The sequence below is a fragment of the Aspergillus tubingensis genome (assembly GCF_013340325.1).
Source record: "Aspergillus tubingensis WU-2223L DNA, scaffold_8, whole genome shotgun sequence".
Taxonomy (NCBI): domain Eukaryota; kingdom Fungi; phylum Ascomycota; class Eurotiomycetes; order Eurotiales; family Aspergillaceae; genus Aspergillus; species Aspergillus tubingensis.
This window is the reverse complement of record NW_023336282.1, coordinates 777098-804122: the sequence shown is the minus strand read 5'-3', so window position 1 is coordinate 804122 and position 27025 is coordinate 777098. Positions and strand designations below refer to the sequence as shown.

At 49.7% G+C, this 27025-nt stretch overlaps 10 protein-coding genes across 10 annotated transcripts; 5 read left to right on the top strand and 5 right to left on the bottom strand.

The window, feature by feature from the left end:
• Nucleotides 1-2959: 2959 nt before the first annotated feature.
• AtWU_06603 (uncharacterized protein) lies at nucleotides 2960-4387 on the bottom strand (the record flags this gene model as incomplete). Its single annotated transcript, XM_035501712.1, has 2 exons — nucleotides 2960-4264; nucleotides 4328-4387. 2 exons carry the CDS (start codon nucleotides 4385-4387, stop codon nucleotides 2960-2962), a joined length of 1365 nt encoding a protein of 454 aa, XP_035357605.1.
• Nucleotides 4388-6972: 2585 nt separating this feature from the next.
• On the top strand, nucleotides 6973-10148 carry AtWU_06602 (glutamine amidotransferase subunit DUG2; the record flags this gene model as incomplete). The annotated part of the gene is made up of 6 exons (XM_035501711.1): nucleotides 6973-7206; nucleotides 7256-7381; nucleotides 7434-7565; nucleotides 7615-8166; nucleotides 8217-8403; nucleotides 8458-10148. 6 exons carry the CDS (start codon nucleotides 6973-6975, stop codon nucleotides 10146-10148), a joined length of 2922 nt encoding a protein of 973 aa, XP_035357604.1.
• A 1227-nt stretch (nucleotides 10149-11375) lies between these two features.
• AtWU_06601 (cytochrome P450) lies at nucleotides 11376-13119 on the top strand (the record flags this gene model as incomplete). Its single annotated transcript, XM_035501710.1, has 3 exons — nucleotides 11376-11552; nucleotides 11613-11888; nucleotides 11953-13119. 3 exons carry the CDS (start codon nucleotides 11376-11378, stop codon nucleotides 13117-13119), a joined length of 1620 nt encoding a protein of 539 aa, XP_035357603.1.
• Nucleotides 13120-13265: 146 nt separating this feature from the next.
• gmdA (putative general amidase GmdA) lies at nucleotides 13266-15230 on the bottom strand (the record flags this gene model as incomplete). The annotated part of the gene is made up of 5 exons (XM_035501709.1): nucleotides 13266-13390; nucleotides 13487-13907; nucleotides 13974-14021; nucleotides 14069-14893; nucleotides 14955-15230. The coding sequence occupies 5 exons, from the start codon at nucleotides 15228-15230 to the stop codon at nucleotides 13266-13268; spliced, it is 1695 nt and encodes a 564-aa protein (XP_035357602.1).
• An 896-nt stretch (nucleotides 15231-16126) lies between these two features.
• Nucleotides 16127-17267, bottom strand: alkB (oxidoreductase, 2OG-Fe(II) oxygenase family; the record flags this gene model as incomplete). Its single annotated transcript, XM_035501708.1, has 2 exons — nucleotides 16127-16920; nucleotides 16979-17267. The coding sequence occupies 2 exons, from the start codon at nucleotides 17265-17267 to the stop codon at nucleotides 16127-16129; spliced, it is 1083 nt and encodes a 360-aa protein (XP_035357601.1).
• Nucleotides 17268-17978: 711 nt separating this feature from the next.
• nimX (cyclin-dependent serine/threonine-protein kinase CDC28) lies at nucleotides 17979-19176 on the top strand (the record flags this gene model as incomplete). The annotated part of the gene is made up of 4 exons (XM_035501707.1): nucleotides 17979-18015; nucleotides 18126-18634; nucleotides 18692-18855; nucleotides 18915-19176. 4 exons carry the CDS (start codon nucleotides 17979-17981, stop codon nucleotides 19174-19176), a joined length of 972 nt encoding a protein of 323 aa, XP_035357600.1.
• Nucleotides 19177-20451: 1275 nt separating this feature from the next.
• On the top strand, nucleotides 20452-23193 carry AtWU_06597 (calpain-like protein; the record flags this gene model as incomplete). Its single annotated transcript, XM_035501706.1, has 7 exons — nucleotides 20452-20883; nucleotides 20955-21141; nucleotides 21192-21456; nucleotides 21507-21767; nucleotides 21817-21922; nucleotides 21970-22161; nucleotides 22216-23193. The coding sequence occupies 7 exons, from the start codon at nucleotides 20452-20454 to the stop codon at nucleotides 23191-23193; spliced, it is 2421 nt and encodes an 806-aa protein (XP_035357599.1).
• A 538-nt stretch (nucleotides 23194-23731) lies between these two features.
• On the bottom strand, nucleotides 23732-24310 carry AtWU_06596 (putative integral membrane protein; the record flags this gene model as incomplete). Its single annotated transcript, XM_035501705.1, has 2 exons — nucleotides 23732-24077; nucleotides 24141-24310. 2 exons carry the CDS (start codon nucleotides 24308-24310, stop codon nucleotides 23732-23734), a joined length of 516 nt encoding a protein of 171 aa, XP_035357598.1.
• A 568-nt stretch (nucleotides 24311-24878) lies between these two features.
• AtWU_06595 (uncharacterized protein) lies at nucleotides 24879-25304 on the top strand (the record flags this gene model as incomplete). Its single annotated transcript, XM_035501704.1, has 3 exons — nucleotides 24879-24896; nucleotides 24973-25107; nucleotides 25173-25304. The coding sequence occupies 3 exons, from the start codon at nucleotides 24879-24881 to the stop codon at nucleotides 25302-25304; spliced, it is 285 nt and encodes a 94-aa protein (XP_035357597.1).
• Nucleotides 25305-25424: 120 nt separating this feature from the next.
• AtWU_06594 (uncharacterized protein) lies at nucleotides 25425-26810 on the bottom strand (the record flags this gene model as incomplete). The annotated part of the gene is made up of 3 exons (XM_035501703.1): nucleotides 25425-26670; nucleotides 26730-26757; nucleotides 26807-26810. 3 exons carry the CDS (start codon nucleotides 26808-26810, stop codon nucleotides 25425-25427), a joined length of 1278 nt encoding a protein of 425 aa, XP_035357596.1.
• Nucleotides 26811-27025: the final 215 nt, after the last annotated feature.

Here is a 27025-nt window from a genome sequence, read left to right as displayed (position 1 = left end):
GGTGGGTTGAATAGCAGGATCATCATCATCTCTTCTCCTCCCCCCAATCTCTCTCTGACACTTGCTGTGCTGTTCTCTGCCGGTCTTACCACATGATTGCCGAGCTGAAATGCAACGCTCAGCCGATGCTGAAACTACTGCTAGGTGATGAGCTGCCTAGTGCATACCATACGCAACCCACGCATGGCCAGCACCTTCTAGCTTCGCACTATTGTTCTCGAAGCCTACTACATGAGGCAGTGTGATGAGATTGCCTACAACGGATACGAGGATTGTGTAACCTGGGAATTTGTGTTCTGCGTATGTTGCAGATGCTCTCAACGCCCGAAAGACGTGACCGATATCGGACGATTGACCGCAAACATTATGTTGCGATCTGACTCGACAATTGATAACGAGGTTCTAGGGGGAGTAAACAGGGTCGACTCCCTGCTGAATCCCTTTGATATCATGTAGATAACGACCTGCTCACCATAAACGACCTTGCAGTACCTGCATTCAGAACTAGGTCTATCCCTGCCGTCCAGCGTCAGCGCGTCGGTCGGCAAGCTGCGGAAACAACAACAGCCGCGTAAACGTGCTTGACTGTTCCGCCCAAAGTCTATAGTCACCGACCCACCAATCATACTATTGTTGATGCCTCTTCCAGAATAATCTCCTGCACATTGCTTTGTTCATGAACTCGGCATGACGTGGTAAACAACCAACCGCCAACTGAAGGACGATCGTCTTTGGGAACGAAGCAAATCAGTCCTTGCATGAGCCAATGGGAACCTCACTTGCTGCATAGGCCATACTATCATATAGACTCACCAACCCCCTTCCCCAAATCCTTACACACTCACCGGATTATATACTGAAGTCCCTATCCAGGGAGCAGGTAAGGTGAAATCGTTATTACTGAAAGTCTATAAGCAATGGCAAAAAGATCCTTCCCTCATCTTCAGAGGCAGTATAATGCCCTTTGCCCAGAACTCCTACGTCGCAGGAGGTTGTCTTCCTCCCGGATCCTCCTGGCATGAAAGCTGGTGCAGAACTATTGACGCCCATAGTTCGTCTCCCAGAGAGTAACATATGTCCATGTCAACAATATCCTCAGCCTACAGTAAACATTGTATTGTGACCGAATCTTCCCATTCGGCTATTGCCTACATTGATTATTGACGCAGTCCACCCATCCTTTCCAAGACCAGATGCGGAAAAAACTGGAGCCTATAAATCAATACATTAAGGCAGGAATACCCAGGATTATACTACTGCTTGAAGAAGACAGATGGCCACTGCCAGCCTATAGAGAGTAGTAAGCTTACAAAGATATTACTATACCAAGCACTACTACCAGTAGCACCACACCTTTAACTCATATCCAGGGCACCATTGTACCCAGTACCCACAAATACTATGTTAGCGAGTATAGATAAGAAATGCCGTACATCCATCCCATCCTAATACCACTTAACAAGCCCCCTCCACGCCCAAACCAAACAAACACAAGAGTATACCGGCAACAACATCAGCCGAAGTACATACTACGTAGTAGCCCCACTACCCACTAGTATTGCTGTCACTAAACTACGACTACTAGTGTATATTAGTTCCATTAACCATGAACTTACCTCCAGACGGACTAAGATTACTACGCGTGTCTATCAGATCCAAAATTGAGGTCGTTCTCACATACATTATATTAGGTTTCGGTGGCTGGGATGGTGCAGTAGTGATTATTCTGGCTGGAATTGAAAGGGCATCTAAGGTAGAATGCTCTGTTCATGTTCATGATGATATATTATAGTCCTATATTTGAATTCTACAGTCACTATAGTTGTCTACTACATCCGAAAAGAGACAGTGTATATATACTCAATAGTAGTACTTAGATGATATCCAGAGAAGTTTAATAAAATATAATATATATATATACTAGCTCTATCTCGCATCGTTTCCATGTCGAATGTAACAGAAGGTTTTCTACTACGGGTTAATGAGATACTTCAATTCTCTAGCTTCCAACATAGTATACTACGTGCAGAGTTGCAAGAGACAAAGTAATGAAGTTGTCATAGTAATTTATAACCTAATATACTGCTTACATTCTTATTACTAGAAAGAAGTCTGTATAGCCACTTACAATACCATCGGTGGCTCAACCGGACTATAATTGAAGTAATGACTATCTACTCATTAATCATTACGCTTCCTTTCCCGTCTGGAGTAGTACTTATGAAATAATCACTACTACTGGCAGCCCATAAGAATCTATATATTCACCTACATAGTAGCAATGATCTTTGCAGTTTCATACCAGTTCCCATACACTACTACACCGAAGTAAGATGATCGGTTGTACCATCCCTGACGGGGAAGTGATTAATTGAGGATGGAAGGTATCAATGACTCGTAATGATAGAATGGAACAACATTCTCAACCGTTGCGTGTAAGATACTTGACTTGTATGGTGCGTATAGGGTGAATAGTGGTAGTAGTATGAGTGGATGAAAAACATATGATTCTGCTACTATAACACTCAGAGAAAAAGTTGTTACTGGCAAACCTCTCAAAAAGTTATGTATGAGAAGAAATATAAAAGGAGACTCAGTTATACTATAAATTTTCATATTCAGTATCAACTTTTCACTGTCCTGAATGTCCCATGGTAGATTGTCACAATTCAAGTATATGCAGTTTGGAAAACAAAATAAACATCAGAGGGCATTCTACATGCATAAGGAGTGGTATCAAACGCCAAATGTGCAACAGTATCATGTCAAATGATAGTGAGGAGAAAGACACAATTCACCACCGATCGTAGGTCAAAGAATGAAGAAGTTTCGCTAATTCTAACTGCGCCAAGCAAATATCCATCCTGTCGTAATGTAATCCGAAACCGGAATATACAATATTATATACATGTCGTAAAGTGTCGATCTGTCGTTAAGAAAAATATATAGACGTAGTAAATCAAGCAGTGAACATCAGACGCAAACGGCTGGATCGCTTCTTCTTCTCCTTCGGCTTCGGCTCCATGTCTGAGTAACGGGACTCGGCCTTGGAAGGTGCGTAGGAGGGCGCCCTCGACGGGGCCTTCGATGGCGCTTTAGAGAAAACTTTGGAAGGTGCCCTCGAGCTGACATGCGATTCTGGTCGGTGGTTGGCGCGGGAGCCTTCACGATGGCTGCGTGACCGACGAGATCTGCGAGAGGATGCCATCGACTGGTCATCATCGTCGAACTTGAACCGAGGGTCCCGTGACATTCGTGCCGTAGTCACATCAATGCCTGACATTGCTGCTGCTTTGGGTGTGATGAACTCTCCATCGACGGATGTGCCAACACTGTCGGCCTCGGCATCTGCTACGCCGCGCCGCCACATCTCGACAGTGCTTAGACACTCTGTGTTGAACTCCATCATGTCATCCATGCCGGGATCTTCCTCTGGAGCAGCCGCCGCTGCCCTCATGGGGCTGTTGGGGGTAGTGGTGGTGGCGTTTTGGATCTGCTTGACGATCTTGTAGCCACCAAACATGACGATTGTGACTCCGATACCAACACCCGCTGCGATTAAGAATTGTGGGCTTGCAAGCAGGGCGAAGACCGTAGGGGCCGCAGCCTTGAGGGTCGAGAGCGCGGACGGCGCCATCTTCGTGGCAATGTTGCTGATTTCGGCCAAGGTGAGTGCCACAGCAGCCATGGCATCTGGGTTCTTCTGGAGATGTGCGATCGTGGCGGTCGCGGTATGTTGCATGCAGTCAGCTTCTTCTAAGAGCCACTGCGCCCGATCCACAAGAGTATTCAGTTCCGGGTTCTCAATTCTCTGGAGCTGGTTTTGTGGTTCGGGGGGTGGTGGCACTTTCTCCAGGGCCGAAGGATGAAAGTCGCCGTATGCTAGATCCATGTCGACATGAGCATCGGACTTGGAGCGGCTGGTTGTTGGTCGCTCTGGTCCACGCATGGCGATGTCATGGGTAGTATGACGGCGGACCATTTCGCCTGGTCGAACAGCATATGGGTCTGCATAAGGATCCTGCCATTGCACATCTTCTTCATAGACCGAGGGTTCACGAGCGTAATGGCTGCGGCCCGAGTGGTATCGTGAACGGCTTCTCCGAGAGGATGCGACTGAAGGCGCATCATCGATATGGTAGTTCTCAAGAGCCCTCAGTGCCTCCTTCTCGGCAATCTTGGCGTTCCGTTCCGACTGAAATTGAGCTTTGCGCTCGCGGTAGGCATTCTTGGCTTGACTGAACACACCGAATAGGTGTTTACTCTATGATCCATCATATGTCAGTATCGTGTGTCGGTGTTCCGAAAAGTATGATCGTATACGTACCGTGCTCACCACCTTACCAGACTTGTCAATCACAGCGATCGTTTCGCCGAGAGGAGCCATGATGACTGTGTATAGATGGGTGCTTAATACTCTGTCACTTGACCAGAGTGAACAATGTCAAATCGACCCTTTTCTTGCTTGTGAGATTTTGCCCAGTGGACATTCAAATAGGATCAAGCATCGATGAAATGATGGGTTGGCGATCCACAAAATCCCGAGCGTAAGACCAGCGGTGTAGCGCAACCAGGCGAAAGTGTATAAAAATGGAATAATATCGACACTAGTCGAGTCGCGGTGGAGATTTGGCCCGATCTCAAAGTTTGCGAGACTAGAGATCGAGGTCCAGGCCTTGATGACGACACAAATTACTGAAAAAGCAGGGACCTGGGTAACGCAGATATATAACTGCGCTGATGGCGAATTTGAATAGTGATGCCTGGTGTCAAGGTTCACAGTTCAGCTGTGGTTGTATTCGGAGTTTATAAGGAGAAGCACGATAAGCTGCGGAAGAGTCCGGTACGGTGCAACCAACAGTAACTAGTAGCTAGCATGCAGGCGGATGACCACGCCACAGAGGAGATTTCCACGCTGACAGGTAAGGGCAGCGAAATAGAGTACAGAGAAGGTACAAGGGACAGAAAAAAATATGAGGGGGCTGGGGGATCTAAAAGGACGCAAGACCGGCGGCGGCGCCTAAGATGGGCATAAAGCAACGAACAGGGGGGAAGTATCCGCCTTGCCAATGCAAACCGGTTGGGTGTCGATGAAGCTGGGAACAAGGCAACAAATGCGCCAAAAAAGATTGATTTGCTAGATCTGAATGGCTGCACGGATCCGTGGGGACTGTGTTGCTGTCACCGCACGATCCAACAGAGGGGACCCTCCATTGGCGGGGGAGGCGCTTGGGTACTGACGTGGGAGGTCAGAAAGTCGGAAACTACTTCTTGGGAGGTGCCTTGGGGGGTGTACCTGACGAAGGATGCAGGGAGAGACGGCAGCACAAGTCCCAGTTGGATGCCTGAAGACCCCCTCAGCCTTAAGGGAAGGAAAAGAGCATGGATCATCGCTGCATTTCTTGGGAAAATTTGATCAAAGCATGACTAGGAGGGACAGGGGAGGTACCCGTATCTACCTACTTAGTTCGAAGTGGAACTATCGCTCATACTAACACCTGAATTGCCGGATTAGGGAAGTCCCCGATTGTGGGTGGAGGGAAGGAAGAAAGGAAGAGGGGAACGGTAGGTGCCTGAGGACAGACGGCAGGAATGGCGGTGATGTTGCAGCTCATGATTGGTTAGTCATGGCACCGCCACTGTGGCTGTTGCATTACCCACTGAGGAGTGTCCACGGGTTTTCCGGTCAGTAACACAGTATTATAGATGGTCATTTTCTTTTACCATACACACTCGTCCCACTTACTACTACTACTACGACCACCAGGTAGTAGATACTCCAAGGCTACTTACACTTTTACAAAGTATAGGCAACAGCTACTACTTACCTAGTAGTGTGGTCGCATTCCTCACACACCAGTAGCTGGCTGGCTGATTTTTAGTGGCAATCGCCACCCACTACTGTATCTTTATATTAAACATAGATGAAGATCGAGTTGCTTGTTTTTTACAGAGACTTCCCGCTTCTCCCTTTTGTTCACATTTAAGTAGAACGAGCCAAAGATTTTCCATAACCCCTGTCAAGAGCTGAACACCTTTTAATTATGGCGACCCAACTAACGGGCTCCGACAGCTCGTTCTTTATCTCCATCTGCAACCAGTCGTTGATAGTCAGCGCGCTGAATAAACCAAGTGCGTCAGGACGCGTTATCAAATCCCGACCTCCCACGTTATGTATCTAGTCCGTCTGTCGCAAGCTGTGGTCACACCTCTACCCCTTAATTCAGACAGTCTCCTATAAATGCCACTTCCATCATCAGGACACGCATATGCCTTCACCAATAAAGCCAACGTGGACTCGCTGAATGCATATTCATGAATCATGTCGCAGTGCAATACCGAGACTTTGATAGCACGTCTGCTTTTAAAACCTAGGTTAGTAATTCCTGTTCCCATATTCGAGCTCCTGCATCCCTGCTGGGGGGCCAAAGGGGCCAGAACAACATGCCATGTAAGTCGGGGGAAGATCCTATCGCTCATTGACCGCAGGGATAGGCGTTGCTGGAAGCATCCCAACTATACACAACCACAGCCAGGTGAGTCGGAAAAAGAGTTTAAGACAACTGAAGTGGATGTTCTGTTCCGATACATTTGCACCGCCACAGTTGGGGACGCCCCACCTTGCTGGGGCCAGCAATTTCCTTGGCGCGTGATTGGTCCACCTGGACAACCTTCACCGGGTCGATCACGACATCTCTGGAGGTGAAGCAATTGTGTTGTTTCACCTCTATCGACGTCGTGTTGCTTCCTTCAGCTTCACTCCTCCTTCTCCCCATCTCGATTGATGCTAGTTAGCCCTGTTCTGCATTCTTCATTGTCTCTTCCCCATACCTTGCTGCTTATCCACCCGCCCCATTCATTCAAGCCTCACATATTCGCATCACAGCACATCACGTGAATCCCACCACTGAGCTGTCAATTCAATCGAAAGAGGAAAGCATAGCTGAGATCTTCGGCTCCATTGCGGGAGCAATGGAACACACAGTACTTGTAGAATCTGATAGCTCATCAGATACCGATGACCAAACCAAGGTCTGGGAGTCCGATCCTCGCTCCGTGACGGCTCATCTCGCTCATGACTCAGCCCACGCGGCATTGCCGGCGGAGTGTGGCATCGGCCACCGCGTCCAAGCCAGTCGATCCGTCCTAGCCCTGGTTTTGGACAATGAATGCGTCTTTGCTGGACTTCAGGGCGGAGACATTGTCGTACGTGGTACCTTGACACCGCAGGACTCCACCCACTGACTCATCATAGGCATGGTCTTTGGAAACATACGATCTCGTCCTTTCGGTGCATGCCCATCAAGAGAGCGTATTAGATCTATTCCTTTCCGAGGATGGAGAGCTTCTGTTCTCCAGCGGGGGTGATTCAATCGTCAATGTAGCTACTTCCGTATGCTTATTCATGCGTCTGCAGTGTTAACAAGCCGCAGGTTTGGTCCACGAGGACCTTCGACCGCCTTTACTCCATACATTCCCACCATGACGTTGGTGACATTTTTGCTGTGGCCTATTCGTCTACTCTGAAGACCATCTACTGTGGTGGTCAGAATACCAGCATTCAGGTAATAAATTGGTTTCATATGATGGTTTGGTCCCTACTGACAATAACAGTGGTGTGATATATCACAAACGGATGCGGCTTCGACGCAACGCTCGGCCGCTCAATTGTCCCGACGGACGCACAGATTCTTCGATTCCAAAGGCCCTGATGGTTCCCGTGCTCCCAGATCGGACCCGGGTGCAGATGGCGTACACCCGGGCGGCCAAGTTCTCACCTTCAAGCGGGATCATCACCGCTTATTTTCTCACCATGGCTATATCTACACCATGCTACTGGTGAGAGGGCTAATTGAACAAGCACCCACGGAGGAGGTGCTTCTGACCGGTGCGGGCGACGGAGTTGTGAAACTCTGGCGCTTGGATCAAGCCAAGGATAATGCTGTCCCTTCGCAGATTGCGAAGCTCCAGAACGGAGACCCGGTGCTCTCAATCGCTGTCGAGGGCTCATTCCTCTACTGTGGTTTGGCCGGGGGCGCCTTGAATATCTGGAACCTGGACTCCTATCAACTGGTGAAGAGGATTTCGATGCACACAGGTGACCTATGGGCTGTTGATATCATTCACGGTGTTGCAGTGTGCGGAGACTCCAACGGTGTCATTAAGGTAGGAGCTTTGAGCCGTGACTTGGATATACGATACTCATTGGTTTGTAGAAGTTCAATTCCCGGTTCGAGGAAATCGGTAGCTGGGTGGCCCACGGAGGCACCATGTTGGCATCCTCAGCCGGTCGCTTCAAAGATCGGTACATCTACGCCAGTGGAGGAAATGATAACACTGTCGGTATATGGGATTTGACCGATGTGTCTCGAGCGCAACCTGAGCAGCCTCGCATTAACAACGGTATGATTATGAGTGCTTAGCATAGATCACTCTTACTAATTCTGCATTGTACAGATGAGATGGTCAACTGCCTAGCCAAATTCGTCGCATACAAGACGGTCTCTTCTAGTCCGAAATTTGCTGGTGAATGCAACCAAGGTGCTGCATTCCTACGCCGACACTGCATTTACCTAGGTGCCAAAACGAATCTGCTGACTACTGGGGCGGATACGAATCCGATCGTGCATGCGCGGTTCAACGCCACAGCGCCGAATAAGGTGGACAAGACGATTCTGTTCTATGGACATTACGATGTTGTTGGAGCGGATGCCAACAGGGATAAGTGGAATACTGATCCATATCAATTGACCTCCATTGATGGCTTTTTGTACGGACGTGGCGTGACGGATAACAAAGGGCCTATTTTAGCAGCCCTGTATGCCGCGGCTGACCTTGCGCGGAGAAAGGAGCTTCGTTGCAATGTCGTCTTCCTTATCGAAGGTGAGGAAGAGTCTGGATCGCAGAACTTTCATGAAACGGTTCGTACACACAAGTCCCAAATTGGTCCGGTAGATTGGATTCTGCTTGCCAACAGTTATTGGCTGGATGACCACAACCCATGCCTGACTTATGGCTTGCGTGGCGTTGTTCATGCCAACCTTATCGTGACCAGTGATCATCCTGATCTTCACAGTGGTATTGATGGAAGTGCACTGCTTGATGAGCCTTTGAAAGACCTCACCATGCTTCTGGGCACTTTGGTCGGTCGCAAGGGTCGAATCAACCTCCCTGGATTTCAAGAGCCGGTCCTCCCGCTCACCGACGCGGAAAAGCAACGCTATGCCGCGATCTCTGACGTTCTTCTGCCTCATCATCCCGAAATTGCGGATAGTGATGCGCTGATCAAGTCGCTCATGCACCGCTGGAGGGAGCCGTCCCTCACAATCCATGCAGTCGAGGTACCTGGAAGCAGTAAAAGCGCAACCACGACAATCTCCCGCAAAGCCAAGGCCAGCCTTTCGATTCGACTGGTGCCGAACCAAGAGGCAGATGAGGTGGCCACGAACCTGACTCTGTTTGTGCAAGAGCAGTTTGATCGATTGGAATCGCAGAACGATCTGACCGTCGAGATCACGGGCAAATCGGACCCGTGGCTGGGAGATCCCGACAATGAAATCTTCGAGACCTTGGCTGAAGCAATCACCGCTGCCTGGTCACCAACAAACAAGCCCCAAAGATATGCATACCCTCCCATTCAACGGGAGGCGTCAGAGTCAACAACTCCTAAGCCGTCGAAGGAGCGGCCCAGCCTTCAGCGCAAGGACTCCGGCGATAGTCTGGCCTCTCACATTGACCGGATCATCATGTCGACAACGACTTCCTCGGCGGAGAAAACGGCTCGTCAGCGATCATCCTTGAGCACGACGGTGCCAACATCCTCGACGCTGGCCAGCAAGTCAGGGGCATCTGTCACCGATGAGCCTGCCGGCACATCAACCCCCGAGGCTACCGGGGAGAAAACGTCCAGTTCGGCGGCGGGAGGACGGTCTGGGTCCAGCGTGCGGCCCATCTATATCCGCGAGGGTGGATCAATCCCGACGATACGTTTCTTGGAGAAGGAGTTCTCTGCGCCGGCGGCGAACCTGCCGTGTGGACAGGCCAGTGATAACGCCCATTTGTACAACGAACGGTTGCGGGTGGAGAATCTGTACAAGAGTCGAGAAATTTTCGGGTATGTATTTTCGAAACTGCCAGAGCGGCTCTGAATAGTTAGCTGGGAAGAGCTGGGATAGATGTGGCCGGTGATGGCTGGACAAGGAGAACTATAATGATATGTTAATGGGGGATAGAGATGGCGTTTGCATATAACCAGCCTGGCTGTTATTGTCCACTAAGGTTCCACAATCATAATGAGCATGCTATGCTTTGGTTTTGGCGATATCCATCCAACCACCTATCTACTACTGTATATGTACTAGCCACCCCACCAAAGGGATGTCGGCTCCAAGAAATGAAACGGGGGCTGGTTTCCGAATTGGGCAAACATTGCGGACCATCCGTTGGTCGGGGATTAAAAATAGCGGCCGTCATGCAGGTGACACGCCTTTCCCAAACCGGCAACTGCGATGTTAATCCACCGGCACTGACTTGGTGCGACTTCATCTTGCTTGTCGCTTGGTAGTACCTAATACTACGCAGTGCTACTTGAAACTAAATGGTTGAGTCAAGATACTACGTACTACTAAGTACTGATTGAGCAAGTTGCTCCTGAGGCACTGACCCACGTGTCGCCTCACCAATGAAACATTTTCTAGCCTGGCGACGGTTACTTTTGAGTACTAAGCTTTTCTTCCTAATGACGTCTCTCTCTCTCCCTGCCGAGCCTGCGACAGTCTAATCCCTACTTATGCCCATCTATCCTTCAATATGTACACAGTACCATGGCTTGCCAAGGGTCACGGCCCATAAAATCCCGATGCCGACCTCCTGACTCTCGTTGCTTCTAACCCCCAACCCGGGTTGCATCGGGAGCCGCTCACTGTGGCTGCTGATGGTGGAAACTCATCCAGGCATCCACCAACTCAGTTTCATCGAATAAGCACCGCGCTATGCCGATGATCTATTATCCACCTGGTCGGCCCATCGTATCCAAGGTGCCGTTAATGCCCCAGCCGGCTGGATCGCGCCGCAGCTTCGTCAGAACCCGTCAGACGGAAAAGCTCCGGCTCGTGATCGTTGGTCCACTTGTCTCACGGTGTACTAGTATATAAAGCTGCCAGTGGTCGTGATACTTTCACTGCTGGCTGGCCCGCCAACATCAACAGTGGTCAAGTACTTAGCCTGTCGCTCTGTATTTATATACTATTATTCTATCACCCCAATCTCACTGTCTTCCTTAGCGTTCATTCTCACTGTCAGTTCGCGTGTTTGCATCTGGTTCATTCCCACGTGTCCATCACATCAGTTTATAGCGACATCCGGTCGCTCCCACCATGGCGGGAATACCGTGGAACACCATTCACGTCGGTATCGCTATATATTCCTACTTCCGATCGACATTCCGGGACTTCCTTCTACTCTCTGCAGTCACCATCGTCCTGAGAATATTCTGCCGCCTGGTGCTCTATCCTGTCTACTTCACCCCGATCAAGCATATACCAACTCCTCCGGTACGCTCTCTTCTCGGCCTCCCTGACTATGGACACTTCTCTAATGTGGCTTCTATGCAGGGTCGAGCATGGTTCACCGGAAACATTGGCACATTCGTCTTGGTAAACCCTTATGACAGGATGCGTCGATGGAACCAGGAAATACCGAACGATGGCTTGATCAGGTTTTACTTGGGGGGCAACCTCGAGCGAACGATAGCAACAACCCCTAAAGCCTTGAGCGAAATACTTGTCCAGAAGGTCTATGACTTTGAGAAGCCTAAAATCGTCCGACGATCTCTTGGCCGCATCACTGGGGAACATGGCGTGCTTCTAGTAGAGGGTGCTGAACATAAGGTGGGTCGCATGATTGTTGATTTATCTTATTTACATACCTTGCAACTGATTCGAGTATCTGTAGCAACAACGGAAGCTGCTTATGCCTGCGTTCTCATATCGGCACATCAAGGATCTATATCCGATATTCTGGTCAAAGGGCATTGAGATGGTGAAATTGATCGAAGCAGACCTGCAACAGCGTGCTAACCCCACAGACAACGTCATACGCGTAGCATCTTGGAGCAGCAGAGCAACACTTGATATTATTGGTCTTGCGGGAATGAACCGCGATTTTGATTCTCTCCAGAATCCAACCAACAAGCTGGCGGCCGCATACCATAAACTCAACAGTGTACCTCCCACGCGCTTTGAAAAAAGCCTCTTTCTTATTGGACTCATTCTCAACGTTCCTCACTTGGTCCACAAGTTACCATTCAAGCGCAATCGTTATATCAGAGAAAGTGCGGCTTACATTCGGAACGTTGCACAAGAAATGATCCACGACGCTCGACAGTCAATCGAAGGCGAAAAGGCACACCAAACCACAGACGCAGTGGACATTTTGTCTGTAGCAATAGAGAGTGGCGGTTTCACAGATGAAGAGCTCATCGATCAGATGATGACCTTCCTCGCAGCCGGTCACGAAACCACCTCGGGAGCACTGCAATGGTGCGTGTATGCCCTTTCCAAGTATCCTGATATGCAAACCCGCCTTCGCGAGGAGATTCGCGCCAACTTGCCCTCTATCTCGGTCGAAAAACCCGAATCCATATCCGCCGCCACTCTCGACTCCCTCCCTTACCTCCATGCTGTCTGCCAGGAAGTCTTCCGCTTCCATTCCTCCGTACCGAACACTGTTCGCGTCGCCATCAAAGACACCACTATCGGCGGACAGAGAATACCTAAGGATACGGTAATTCAGATTGTGCCCGCACTGACTAACCACGATAAATCCCTTTGGGGCCCTGATGCGGACCAGTTCAATCCCGACCGGTGGCTGGGTCCCGGCAAGGCCAACACCGGCGGTGCCACCAGCAACTACGCATTTCTGACATTCATACATGGCCCGCGCAGTTGCATTGGGCAAGGCTTTGCCAAAGCTGAGCTGGCTTGCTTGCTGGCCACATTTGTTGGGAAATTTCAGTTCGAACTCGAGGATCCCAATAAAGAGCTCCTACTCCGTGAAGCCGCAACAGTGACCCCGAAGGACGGGGTCCTGGTAAAAATAACGCCGTTAGAGGGATGGTAAAATCATAATGATGCTATGATACCTGCGACTGTACATTTTTTCGGCTTCGTTGTATATTTCTTCGGTTGTCACAAAACCTGTGTTGTCACCGCAATTCTTTCAATATAATTAGAGCTATTGACTGATTCCCACACTACTAGCTATGATCAAGCACTAGCCTTCCTAATTTCCTCACCAAGATACTCAGCCAGAACCAGAATCTTCTCCTCCTGAAGCCGTCTTCCAAAGAGCTGAATCCCAGCCGGCGCCCCATCAAACACATCCGCATCGTCTAGATAGCAACATCCAGTCAGCACATAACCACAACCTCATCGACAGCAAACAGCCCCAAGAGAAAATAAACGGCAAAAGAAACAAAAGAACTTACACTCCCCCTCCGTCCTCCTATCCAACTCCCCAAAATACTCCCTCCCCTCCGTCCCCAAAACATCCACCCCCCGATCAGCACACGTCACCGGCACAACGGCACTCGTATAATCCAACACATTAATAAACGCCGTATACCCGATCGTCGCATACTTGGCCGGAATGCACGCCGCATGGGGCGCCACCGGACAAATGACCGCGTCGACGGGCCGGCCAGTCCCTGTGACTTGCGCCGTGCTGTTCCAGTAGTCGAGGTATTGTTTCTGGTATTCGCGCTTCTCGACATTTAGGGCGGCGATCTCGAGTGCGGTCTTTTGCGGGGATCCAGAGGTGTCGATTACTACGGAGGTGTGGATTGTTTCGTTGGAGAGGGCGAAGTTTTGGAGGACGTCGGCGCCGCCGTCGAGGTTGTAGGCGCGGTTCTTGGGATGATTGTCAGTGATATCAAGTGTTTTGGGTGGGTAGTTGGATATGGGGGAGGGGCTTACTGCGATGGAGGCGGCTGTTTGGTGAGAGGGGGGTTGCCAGTCGATGAGCTAGGATAAGTATTAGCAGTGTTGTAACTAAGGAGGAGGACACTCACCTTGTGTCCTAGGCTCTTGATCGTCTCGGCAGCGATGCGCATCGCCCTTTCAACTGGTGGCTGCGGCTTTACCAGCCCATCATCGTAAAATATCCCGAAAGAAAGCCCCTCAGGCTGTCCCTGCACCAGCTTCCTCGTCTCTTCTACGATATCCTCCCTCCAGGGGATCTCCAACACACCGGGGTCTCCCAGCCACGGCTTCGCCGCCAACACCGTCTTGAACAACAGGACCAACCCTCTCGCCGACGAAGACAATGGCCCTACAACGGACAACACTGTGTTTTGTCCTTCTCCAGAGTTAGCCGCTCCCTCATACGGCATTCTCCCCACAGACGGCCGTATTCCATATAGTCCATTAAACGACGCGGGAACACGGATACTGCCCCCGATATCAGTACCAAATCCTGCCGGTGACCCCCGCAGAGCAATTAGCGCTCCTTCACCTCCTGAACTACCCCCGGAACTGAGGAGTCTGTTCTTGGGGTTATGCGTGTAGGTTATGATATTATTCATAGTTTCACCTGACATCAACGTCATGGGGACGCTAGTCTTGCAATAGAGAACAGCACCGGCGGCGCGAAGCTCTTTGACGAGCTCACTTTCGTGAGTGAGATAGCGCGGGTCGTCAGTCTTGCCTTGGAAGGTGTTAATCCACCCGACGTAGCCCATTGTTGTTTCCACCCCCTTAACATGGAATTGATCCTTTAGACTGACGGGCAGGCCGTGAAGGGGACCGAGTGGTTTTCCAGTTTTGGTGTAGTGATCGTCGAGCACACGGGCAGTTTCGAGCGCAGCGTCGAAGAAGATCTCGTGTAGGCAGTTTACCTATGTTCTTGTTTAGTTGAGAGAAGAGAATACCAGCGCTCCTTGTGGATGGGGAATATACAAGTTGATGCGCCAACGCTGCGCGATGGCAGAACGCCTCGGCAACCTCCACAGCCGTCCACTGGCCCGTCGTGGTGCGCTCTGTGATTCCCACGGCATCTGTTTCGGTGATTTCAATCTCGCGCGGGGATAGAAATTGCTGGATGTAGGGGCCTGTTACGTCGCGCTGCTCCGTCGGAGAGGGGATGGGGCCCTTGATGCGCCATTTCTCGGGAATGGCGGCGAGGACGGATTGCCGTTTGGTTGCTGCGGTTTGTTCCCAGGGTGTGAGGGCCATTTTGGAATCGTAGTGGTAGTTGTTCTTGTTGTTGGGAGGAGTGTGTGTTGAGGAGTAGGATGGTGATGGAAGAGGGGGTGGACCATAGGATCTTATCAATGCGTTCGGTGGGATGATCATCCCGTTGTCTTACCTACCCCTTCTATTCGTCAATCATATGAAGGCGGGGGATTGCAGGAAGTGGAACCAATGGCACGGAGTATATCTTGCTTATCGTCCTTCCTTGGGGGAGTTAGCTTGTTTGAGGCCCGGAGACAGATAGTGCTCGGACTTATTCTATCAATTAGATAGGAAGGAGATACGGAGCGGCCACATTTGGAGCCTATGGATTAGTATTTGGGAGAGATAGAGATGGGCTTGAATGAATGCTGGCAGATGGATGGATGGATGGATGGAATGCCAAGCTGACAGGCACTTGCTACCCCGCTATATTGTAAGATGTTGCTGCGGAATATGCATTCCGCATTTCGGGTATTTCAGAATGTCACCATTCTGGGCATGACTATATACGGCTTTCTATATGCTACATCGAACAGTAAATACCCAAGCCAGCCTGCTGGACCAAGGTTCTATCTCACCAGCTATACCACCCTGCCGATAGCAGGATTCTCAACTCTTAACCCACGTGTCTTGGATAGAAGCTCCTATTTCAAGAGAGCATTGGCGTACTTCCCACACTCAATATCCATGAGTATTGGAAAAGATAAACCTCGAAAGAATAGATGCACTAGTTCCTTGCTCCTGCGGTATAGAATAGTGCCGTCCATCCCTCCATTGGCTTTGAAGAACTGCGCAGCTTGATAAGCTGCCAATGATCGCTCGTTGCATATATTCAAAGCTATGCTGCACCTGGTCAAGCCCATCACGGTTGCGCTTTGTAAGACTTTGCTTCGGATTCAATCATGAGGCTTCGCAGATTCCATTTGTCGAACGTTGAGGTTAACTCTCTTGCCCGACATCCAACCTCTCCAAGTATCATACTGGGTAGCTGCACCGTCATGCGGGCTTGATGGCCAATTAGCAAGCCATGCAGGACAAGTATTCGGCACAATCTTCGGTACTGCATGCCAAGCAAAACGTGAGGTGCCATCCATATACACCGCATCTCCGGAGCGAAGGCGAATAATTTCACAATCTTCGCCATCGTCATGACTGATTAAGAACAGGCCATCGCAACCAAAGCTGACACTAATCAGGCCTACATCACAATCCTCGCTGACGTCGCGATGGGGACTGAGGTGGTCACCAGCAGAATAGACATTGAGAATAGCAGCCTGAGCTTCAGTGGCAGGGAACATCGCATGCAAGAGCTTTGCAATGTCCCTGGGGAATTCGGGAGGGCGCTCCGACGGATACACCTTGGCGGTCCAGTCATATTGGCCACCTAGAGTAACCCAGCGTAGCTTTCTGTTCAGTATGCTCTGGACAGTAAGTGGTTTGTGCACATTTGGATCTTTAGGCTCTATGGCACGGGCTGGATCATCTCCAAAGAAAGACGGAGGATAAGCGCCTACTGGACTAATATCGGCCGAGACCGCTTCAACCTCGTTCACCGCACTAGGATAGGTGATATCATAGTGCAGATGAAGGTTGGTTTGATGCCGAGGGTTAGACAAATCCCGGTGGAACAGACGAGATAACAACTCGACCTGAACTGCGGGTGGAAGCAATGAGGGAATCACTTGCAGACCTACAGCATGTCAACAGAGGTTTTCTACAATGGAGTGCCATGGGGCAATAATGCTAACCGGAAATAGCACGATGGCTGAAAACAGGGACATCCCTAGCAGGCCGAGCACCCTGCAGATCCTGGTTCGTGCCGAGGAATTGGTCAAATACAGGCTCAAAATCTGCGCTGGAAATCCATTGCGTTAAGGAGATTTCCTCTGGGAGATTTTGAGGGTCCAAGGACTGCAGATCGATGATACTGTCGTCAGACTCTATCTCCGTAAGCGTGGACTTTTGGTATTGCTTATAACGCTGCTTGATGCCCTCTGGGGGACGCTCATGGGCATTCAAATCCTTGATATGCGGCATTAGGATAAACTATGCAGCTGACAACTCATAAGTCAATAGACAGCCGCAGTAGTAGTGTTAGTCCACGTAGTCTTGTCCAGACTATTGCATATCTACGTGAAAGCCCAGAGACTCCGCCTTCCTGTAGGTGAATGAACCGATCTGGATAACTTTGATCGTGAGAAAAGAATGAAAGTTTGCCATCCGGCGGGCTCGTTCCAAACTTCCAACTTGAAGCGGGAAAAAAAAGCCACTGGCGGCAACCAACGAAAAAAGGGTCAGCTGTCCACGCGCTCACCGCCTTGGGACGCGCGGGTTTGTTTGTGTACGGCCGTTGCTGACCGCCTTGGGCTCCCCACCAGCAGGGATGAAAAGACTCCAAGTTGAACTGCTTCAGATCTCATAGCCCATTCCAGGTAAGTTTAAGGTAAGTCACGCTCGGGACGAGGCTGGTTTCGCTCTTTGGACCCTTGAGTCTGCTTCTTATTTGGGAATTGACTCCTGTCTCGCTTGCTGTCAACTCCATTGTGCCCCCAAACTCCTCGCATTCTGCTTGACGCCTTCTGTTCTTCCCCGGCAACCCAACGCCGTCGTCGTGCAGCCTCCTTTGTTTCCTGTACCCCGCGTGCTGGTAGACAGGACAACACGCTGTGTACGCTCAATTCAATTATCGGATATATCAGATTAAAGTGATTGTGTGAGGAAGCAAGGAAATCAGCGACATATTTCATCATGGAGAACTACCAGAAGATCGAGAAGATTGGAGAAGGTACGTCCACCTCAAGGCCGATAACAATTGTACTTTCTCTTGATCCGACTCTTATCCGATCGCCCTCCCTCTATTTGGATCCGAGACTGACTCGAATCTGCTTGTTGTAGGAACCTATGGCGTTGTCTACAAGGCTCGCGAGCTCACCCATCCCAATCGGATTGTCGCCCTCAAGAAGATTCGACTAGAGGCGGAGGATGAAGGCGTTCCTAGCACAGCCATCCGTGAAATTTCCCTACTCAAGGAGATGAGCGATCCCAACATTGTGCGACTCCTGAACATTGTGCATGCCGATGGCCACAAGCTATATCTCGTCTTCGAATTCCTCGATCTCGACCTCAAGAAGTATATGGAGGCTCTTCCTGTCAGCGAAGGTGGCCGAGGCAAAGCTCTTCCGGAAGGCTCTGCTTTGAGCAAGAACATGGGTCTTGGCGATGCCATGGTCAAGAAGTTCATGGCTCAGCTAGTGGAGGGTATTCGTTACTGCCACAGCCACCGTATTCTACACCGTGATCTCAAGCCCCAGAACCTCCTGATTGACCGTGATGGCAATCTTAAGCTGGCGGACTTTGGATTGGCTAGAGCTTTTGGTGTTCCCCTGAGAACCTACACTCATGAGGTATTTCTACAACGTATCAGGCCTGTCTCATTGTAATGTGTTATTGACCTTCCTCAGGTTGTCACCCTTTGGTACCGCTCCCCTGAGATTCTCTTGGGTGGTCGTCAGTACTCGACCGGCGTAGACATGTGGTCCTGTGGTGCCATTTTCGCGGAGATGTGCACTCGCAAGCCTTTGTTCCCTGGTGATTCGGAGATCGACGAGATCTTCAAGATCTTCCGGTATGCTTCCCTTATTTTCTCGTGCGAAGAGTCCAACATCTAACCTCCCTGGATCACAGTCTCCTCGGTACCCCAGATGAAACCATCTGGCCCGGCGTCACCTCTTTCCCCGACTACAAACCCACTTTCCCTAAGTGGAAACGTGATGAAACCCGTGCACTCGTTCCTGACCTTGAAGAGGATGGTCTGGACCTCCTCGATGCTCTTCTCGAGTATGATCCTGCACGACGAATTTCTGCCAAGCAGGCCTGCATGCATCCCTACTTCCGGAACGGCAGTGCCTACTACTCAGGACGTGCCCGGAGGAATGGCTTCAACTAGCCGGTCTACCTTGCGCATCATCCATTAGTGTTGGTGTACGTATCATGTGGACAAATGCGGCAGATGCAATGGACGTTATTCAGGTCCGACCAGGTTTTTTTTACAGGCTCTGTGCCTGCACTTCTCCCAGTATCTCTACTTTTTATATCTTTTGTGATGCCCTAGGTTTTCCTTCTGTTTGTATGTGTTCTTTTATTCATGGCGTTGCTTGCGGAGTGGTCTGGAAGGGACGAGATCAGGATACTGGATATTACAAGGAGTGTTTTTGAGTTATGCGTACATACCCATAAATGAGTAACTGCCAAAAGAAAAATAGTATTCTTTTAATAGCAATATTATGGGTGTGACATCCATCAACTCCCGAAATATGAGGCAGCCTTGCGGCTGGTATTTTCTCTTCCCCTGGTCCTGGCCCCATGACATCCACGTGGTGTACCAAGACTCGGTCCTATCCGGCCATGGCTCGGACTTCTATTTCCTTGACACCTTGCAACGACCTCAGCAGCCTCGAAGTTTACCTTTTCTTCCTCAATCGCCAAGGTGGAGATGCCTCTCCAACCCAATGAGCTAAGAGAGCCAGCCGAACCGATGATCCCGTGTCCGAGCGCTTACTTTACCGCTGGAGGGACCCCTCGTATTTTGCATGCAAGCGCTTGACTCTTCTATTAATAATCACCACTGATAGCGACAATCTAGCTGAATGTGAGTTGACGCCAGTGTATCTGACTCTTTTGGCCCGTAAGCACGGCATCTATCACATCCGTGGCTTTTCAGTAACAGGGTTTCAAACATAAGATGCTTACAAGCTGAGTCTCAGCCCATGTGCCCTACCCACACCTCAGTCTGCCAACACGAACGGCTATAGTCTGTTTCACCATGAACAGCGTGCATAAACGTGCATGCAACTTCGCTGATCCCTCAGCTGCCAGCTGATCACATATGACTATATCGCGCAAGGCTAGCTACCCCCGGCGGCGGCAAAAGCAGTGAGAATCAAGTATGCCTATTGGCTAACGTTATTGGCGGTGCTTTAGGGGCGCTTTGATGCTTACCAGGGTCAAGCAGGTTAACTATGATTTGCTCAGCCTCGGATAGAGACACGAGGGGTCCTCGAGGACTCCTGACTATTAAGGCGGGGCGTGTGCGCTGAAAATGCAAGCAGGAGTTGAAGCATTGGTAGTTATCCTCTTCGTGTTCATGTTCCCTCGTCCGCTTATTTATCCCATACAAAAGAGCATCTATTTCTCGTCGCTCATATAATAAATAACTCTAATCATGGACTGCGACGACCATCAAGACTTGGTCTATACCCCTCCTCCTTCCTCACGATCAGAGAGTCGAATGCGCAAAAGGCCAACCCAGCCACCACAGGAAATAATGCAGCAGTTCTGGAATGGCTTTAATTCCAAGTTTCCAGGATTGGTCCATACAGTTCTGCCAGACAATCCGTATGCGCGCAACAAAGCTGCCAGGACGCCCTCGGGTATAGTCCAAGGACAACATGCCTCGAAGTCGTATGAACAGGCTCGAGCGGAGTGTCAGCGCGCTGTGGAGCGTATTGCAAGGGAATGTGAGCGATTGAATCAGAAGTACACCGACCCCCACTTCGACATCGAGGTCGACTTGAAATGCCGGAGGAGGAATTATTTAGAAGGTTTGGATGAGGAGAACCTAGAGATGCTTCCACGGGGCGTCAAGAGAGTAACAGTAAGTAATATCTTGGCTCGAGAGTATGGTCCATGAGATGATACAATTGCTGATGGAGTTATCTTCCGAAGGAAATATTCGAGAAACCGGAATTCTACATCAACGGGCCCACTGCCTCGGACGTTCGTCAAGGTCGCGATGGCGACTGTTGGTTCATGGCCGCGCTGTGTACCATGGGAAACAAACAAGGATTAATTGAGAAGATTTGTGTCGCTCGCAATGAGAAGGTTGGAGTGTATGGGTTCTTGTTTTACAGAGGTGAGCCACTGTCCGGATCGAGGGGAATTAGAACGCTGATATTCTCCTAGACGGTGAATGGCAGCAATGCATCGTGGATGACAAACTTTATCTTCGTGCCGCCGATTACGATGAGTCTGTGGAGGAACGATCAATCTGGGATGATATCAATCGAATCGACACGGAGGAAGAGTATCGTAAAGTTTGGCAGACTGGGTCGCGGGCTCTATATTTCGCTCAATGCGCAGATGAAAATGAGACTTGGCTGCCGTTGCTGGAAAAGGCGTATGCTAAGGCCCATGGCGACTACTCCGCCATTGAAGGCGGGTTTGTTGGGTACGACACTTCCAGGTACCATATTTGCTCGAGCGCTAACAATTCCCCAGGGAAGCGCTTGAGGACCTCACCGGTGGTGTCACTTCTGATGTACTCACCAGCAATATTCTTGACAAGGACCGGTTTTGGAAAGAGGAACTCATGCACGTCAACCAGGAGTTTCTCTTCGGCTGCGGCACGGGTATATTTGCCAACTGGCTGGAGCCGGAATATACTGGGCCTCCGAGAGATAGGAAAGGTATCTGTGAGAACCACTCATACTCGATTATGGAAGCGAGGGAAGTTGATGGTCAGCGTTTGCTACGGCTAAGGTACGTATAAGCACTTTTCTATCATATAAAGATAGCTTACACAATCCAGAAACCCCTGGGGTAAAAAGGAATGGACAGGAGCGTGGAGCGATGGCTCCGAGCAATGGACACCAGAATGGATGGAGAAACTGGGACACAGGTTTGGCAATGACGGCGTAAGTCACCTACCTTTTATGTGTAAAGCCATACTTACAGTTACAAGTTCTTCTGGATTTCCTACGATGACCTCTTAAAGAAATACCAACACTTCGACCGAATCCGTCTTTTCAACGACGACTGGACCGTAACCCAGCAGTGGACAAGCCTGAACGTCCCGTGGTCGGCAACGTACCACAGCACAAAGTTTGTACTAGATGTGAAGACAGCTGGCCCTGCCGTGATCGTTCTCTCCCAGGTGCGCACAACCCATAACCTCAACCCTCCTAACTCAACTAACCATACCCCCAAGCTCGACGAACGATACTACAAAGGCCTGTCTGGCGAATACAACTTCGACCTCAAATTCCGACTCCAGAAAGAAGGCGAAGACGACTACTTCGTCCGCAGCCACGGCAACGAGCTAATGTGGCGATCCGTCAACGTCGAAGTCGACCTCGAAGCCGGACGCTACCACGTCCTCATGAAAGTTACAGCGTACCGAAACAAAGAGAAGCTCCCTGTCGAAGAAGTCGTCCGTCGCCTAGCTCCCACTCGGCGCAGCAAACTACTCCAGATAGGACTTTCCTACGACTTAGCGCACGCAAAGGGTATCGTTCACGAAACCGAAAAGGAGAAACGAGCACGTCAAGAACGCGAAGAACGGCGAAAAGCAGCTGAACGCAGGAAACGGAGAGAAGAGACTAAGGAGAGATTGCAGAAAGAGTGGGTCCGGGCGAGGAAGCTCGAAGCCAGACATAAGAGACTGGACAAAAGATTCTCTGCTAAATCAAGCAGGAAACAACAACTTGTCAGGGAAGACAGCCCATCTGAGGAAGTTGTTCCCGACGGACCTGTTCAACTACCAGTCAACGAACTTAAGCTCACTAGGAAAGCCTCTATACCTTCTATCTCACTTGAGGACGGTCATGACCCGGACCACTGCGTTCGACGCGAAAGCAAGACTTCTCTATCCGTCCGGGTCAAGAACACTTCTTCAGATCATGCTGCAAACGCTGAATTCCTGGAGGGATTCGAATTTGACTCTGAACTCGATATGTCTTCTGACGAAGTGCCAGTTGAAGAAATCCGCACACCAGTCAAATCCGTTAACAGCGCCGGCGAAGGCGATGCTAATAGCGATCCATGGAATGCTGTCTGTGTGGTTGGTTTGAGGGTCTACTCGAAAGATCCTCAGTTGTCTCTGGAGGTTCTGCGTCCCGTGCCGGAGGATGATGTCGAGGCGTCACTTGACATGGATGATCCGTCGGCGAGTGCAGCTACTGAATAAGTTCCAAATTGGCCTGGGGATTGGTTGTAGATATGGTCCCATTCTGTTTATGTATACTTCGAGTTTCAGATTGTCTCATTGTCTATTATCTCGTAGGCAACCTCAGCGCATATAATTCAGCTCGTATACACCATGTATTCATCCAATCCAGCAAACCGAATCCATCAGTCACGTTTCAGCCCCATCTAATTGAGCCTAATACAATATATTGCTTTCATATCCATACTAAATAATCAGTGTGGTTTATAAGGCCTGTAAACACACATCTATTGCACTTCTGCCCACAACGACCAGTGGCGCATACTTGAAGATGCCTTTCTAACATCAAAGACAACCCCATATCCCATTGCCCTGACGAAGTACTCGGACTCCCTGCTCCCGGACAAGCCGAAAAGAGGATGCCCCAGTCCGGACCAGCCGAACTGAGGGGAAATGACACAGACGTGACAAGCGACAGCACCAAGCCCGTAGTCCTGGCAGATTAAAAGTATGTCCCAAGTGTCATCCCCATTTACCGTCGCAGAAACCAACCCAATAATCAGTTGTTATTCTGACAGTTGTTAATCCTCGCCAACTTTGCTTCCAGCAAGAGATGGATATTCTGCTCATCATCACGCAGATCCACCACCTCGTCGTTAGCAAGAATCCCGTCCTGGGTATCTGAAACCAGAACATTCTGATTCATAAACAAGACGTAAAATCGAGCACGAGACCCAACTGCTGCAACTCCGTACATGGTCTGTACGTTGTCTAGCCTGTTTCTGAAGGCTAACATGTTGTCTTTTTGGAGCTGTTGCCGGACTCCATTCCACTTATGCTCGGTCGGGGCCCTTCCTGTGGGCTTCTTGGCTTCGACTACAATGACCTCGTGGAAGCCATTGTTCCTAAAATTGACCACAGAGACATCAGTTTTACTCTTCGACGGAGGGTAATTAAGTTATTCTGACCTCTCTACAGAGTAATGAGAGGTTCGGAAGTAATGCTGCAGGATATTCTGCCAGGCATGGTCGACCGGCTTCTGAGGCTGATGCTGGCCTATTGCGATTTCCGTTATATATCTCTGGATCGGAGGGCACTGGTAGTACCGTAAGGTCTGAGGTGGGGGTCCCTGCTGCATTTTGAACTGATGTAATAAGAGTCGACGTTTAGAGGTTTCCTTTTTGCAAGATTGCTAGAAAAAAAAATGTTGTGAGACGCCGATTCAAGAGAGGTGCAAGAAATGGGGAGTACTCGTTCAATATATAAACATATCCATAGTGTTACCTGACTACTACTAGTTGCGGATTACTGTTGCGATTCACTACTAGCCAGTATCTTATTCACTCATAACACCAACATCCCAAAGACTCACCATCGACAAACGAGTGTTGCCTTCCTCAATCATATTCCACTCCGAAGGACCTAATGTTCAACATCATGCTACTCGAAATGCACCACTGATATTAAGCCCTTGCTCTTTGCAGGTTGAGCAATTAGTCTGTCCTATGTCTGCCCCTACGAGTAGTTGCTGTAACTCGTGTACGGCCTACATGCCTGGGTAGCAAAGGTTTGGTTTACTATATTCTACCTACTATTCACCCTGCTGAACTTTGTTGAGTTTATTAGGGAGCTTCGAAGCTTACTTCAATTCCTGTCACTATTATATCGGTCCCTCCCTCCCAGAAATCAAGTCCTTCTTGATAAAAATGGAGCATCCTACCCAAGTATGTCCTATCTTTTTAAGATTAAGAATATGAAGTACATTATAGGTTATGATGCTAATCTTGGCGGCGTGCATAGGCCATCTTCCACAACGCTGTTTTCCTCGCTGGGAGTTTCTCTGGGGCTGGTCCCCGCAAACGTGCCCGGGTTGAGAAGCCGAAGAAGCCTGCCAAAGAGCAGAGAGACATCACGAAGATGTCCGCCGCGGAGAAGGTAATATCAACTCGCCTAAAAAAGATAAAGTCAATAGAAGCATATTCTAATATATGGATCTAAAGAAGAAGGAGATTGCCCGCCTCCGAGCCGCCATCAAGGAGGAGGAGCTGAAGAGAAAGAGGGAGAAGGTCGCGGCCTTGGAGGCCTCAATTATGGCTGATGAGGCCGACGACAAACTGATGATTGAAGAATGAGGCTTCCTTTTTGTTTCCTTTTTCTTGTTTGTCTTTGTTTTTTTTTTCAACGTGTAAAAACAATCAATGGCATATTCTAACGCCCTATATATCCAGCGTCGCAAGGAGTATACTGCGTCTTCAATCCGACGTCTTTTCCCGTAACCAGAGGCCCGCCAATTCCCTTTCATCCTGCGAGTACCGAGTGAGAGTCACTCTCCTCTCGCTGTATCCCTTTTCACGCCCCCAAAAGCAAGATCTTCGCATGACATCGACCATGTCATGGGCCTGCTGTAACAATACGCTGGACGTTTTATTTCTCTTTGTGGATGACCCTTGGTTCTGCCTCACTTCCGAGTTGCCGATTTGGTCCTCAGATTCAGGCACAGCTTGAGTAAATATTCTCACCCAAGGGAGTTCCATCTCGAGCCGCCTAACCCCGTGGCTAGGACTCTGCCACGCCGGACCACTATTCCCGTAATCGAGACCGAATGGAGGCCATCGGGAGAGCGCCTTTCGCCGACGAGGAGGACTTCGTTTCGTCTCACTGCCCGTAGACTCTGACTCACTCATGCTATCCTCTTCCCCGATATACACGTCCCAAAAATAATCGATGAGATCATCCTCCGTGGATACACTTTCTCTCGCCTTCAAAACAGGGATCGGGTACTCCGGGCCAGTAAGATACTCCGGAAAGAAACGAGGAACATTCTTCCCTGGCGAGCGAAGAAATAGCAATGGCGACGCAAATGCGTCGAAATATCTCTCGGGAGTGGAAAAGTATTCCTTTCTTGCTTTGAGAAGAGGGACAAGGTCGTGGGGCGCAGTTCCTCCTCCGCGAGGGCCTTTTCTGCTACTGCTGCTGCTTGGGACATTTCCATTAGCATCAGAGGATGGTGGCTGTTGAATGCAATGCTCATCAAGAGAAGTCCAGTCGCAGATGGGGTCAATGGCCGCTACTGCTTCGATGGATCGTGCTTCTGTAAGGGAAAGCATGAGTGCGAGCGAGCCGCCGATGTGCGTGCCTAGGATTCCTAGGCTATGGGGCTGAAGGGTCTGCAGAACCCAGTCAAACCCGGCGAGCGTGTCATGGATGGGTGTAGGGAATTTGTATTGGTTTTGGTTGAGGGTTAGTTCGTTAGGAGTGGCAGGAGAAATGCCCAAGCGGTAGTTGACTGTTACTATTGTCGAGGACGTGATGGAGGCTATTTGTGACAGTCGCTCGACTTCTGTAGTGGGTTTATTTTCGCTGTCATTAGCTGCCTGAGGGAGGGCATGTCCAGATGATTCAGAATGGAGAAGATTGAAGATTGGGCCTGCAGGAAGGTTGATAATGACGCGCTCATTGGGTCTTTTCGTCAGTGAGTTAGAATTAGGTGTGGTTATTCTTAGTTCGCTATCAGTACTGAGGCTGGATTGTCTTCTGTGGTATATCTATCAACCTACTTGAGTGCTATGGAACCGTTGTTTCCAACTGGAATGTTGACGCTATGGCTGTTATGGGAGAATAATGCGCGTCGCACCCATTTGCTAGATCGTAGATGATCGTGTCCATGTATAACACGGTAGCTACATAATACACGAGACAAAAGACAGACTTTTGATGCAGAAGACCTGCCTAGAATCATGTCATAAAGTGGAAGCGAGACGATGCGAGATAGAGAATGGAAAAGGGATTGTTGAGTAGTAGTCGCAACTACACCCGTTACGGGTTGCAGCTCGGCGTGGTCTAACTTAACTCC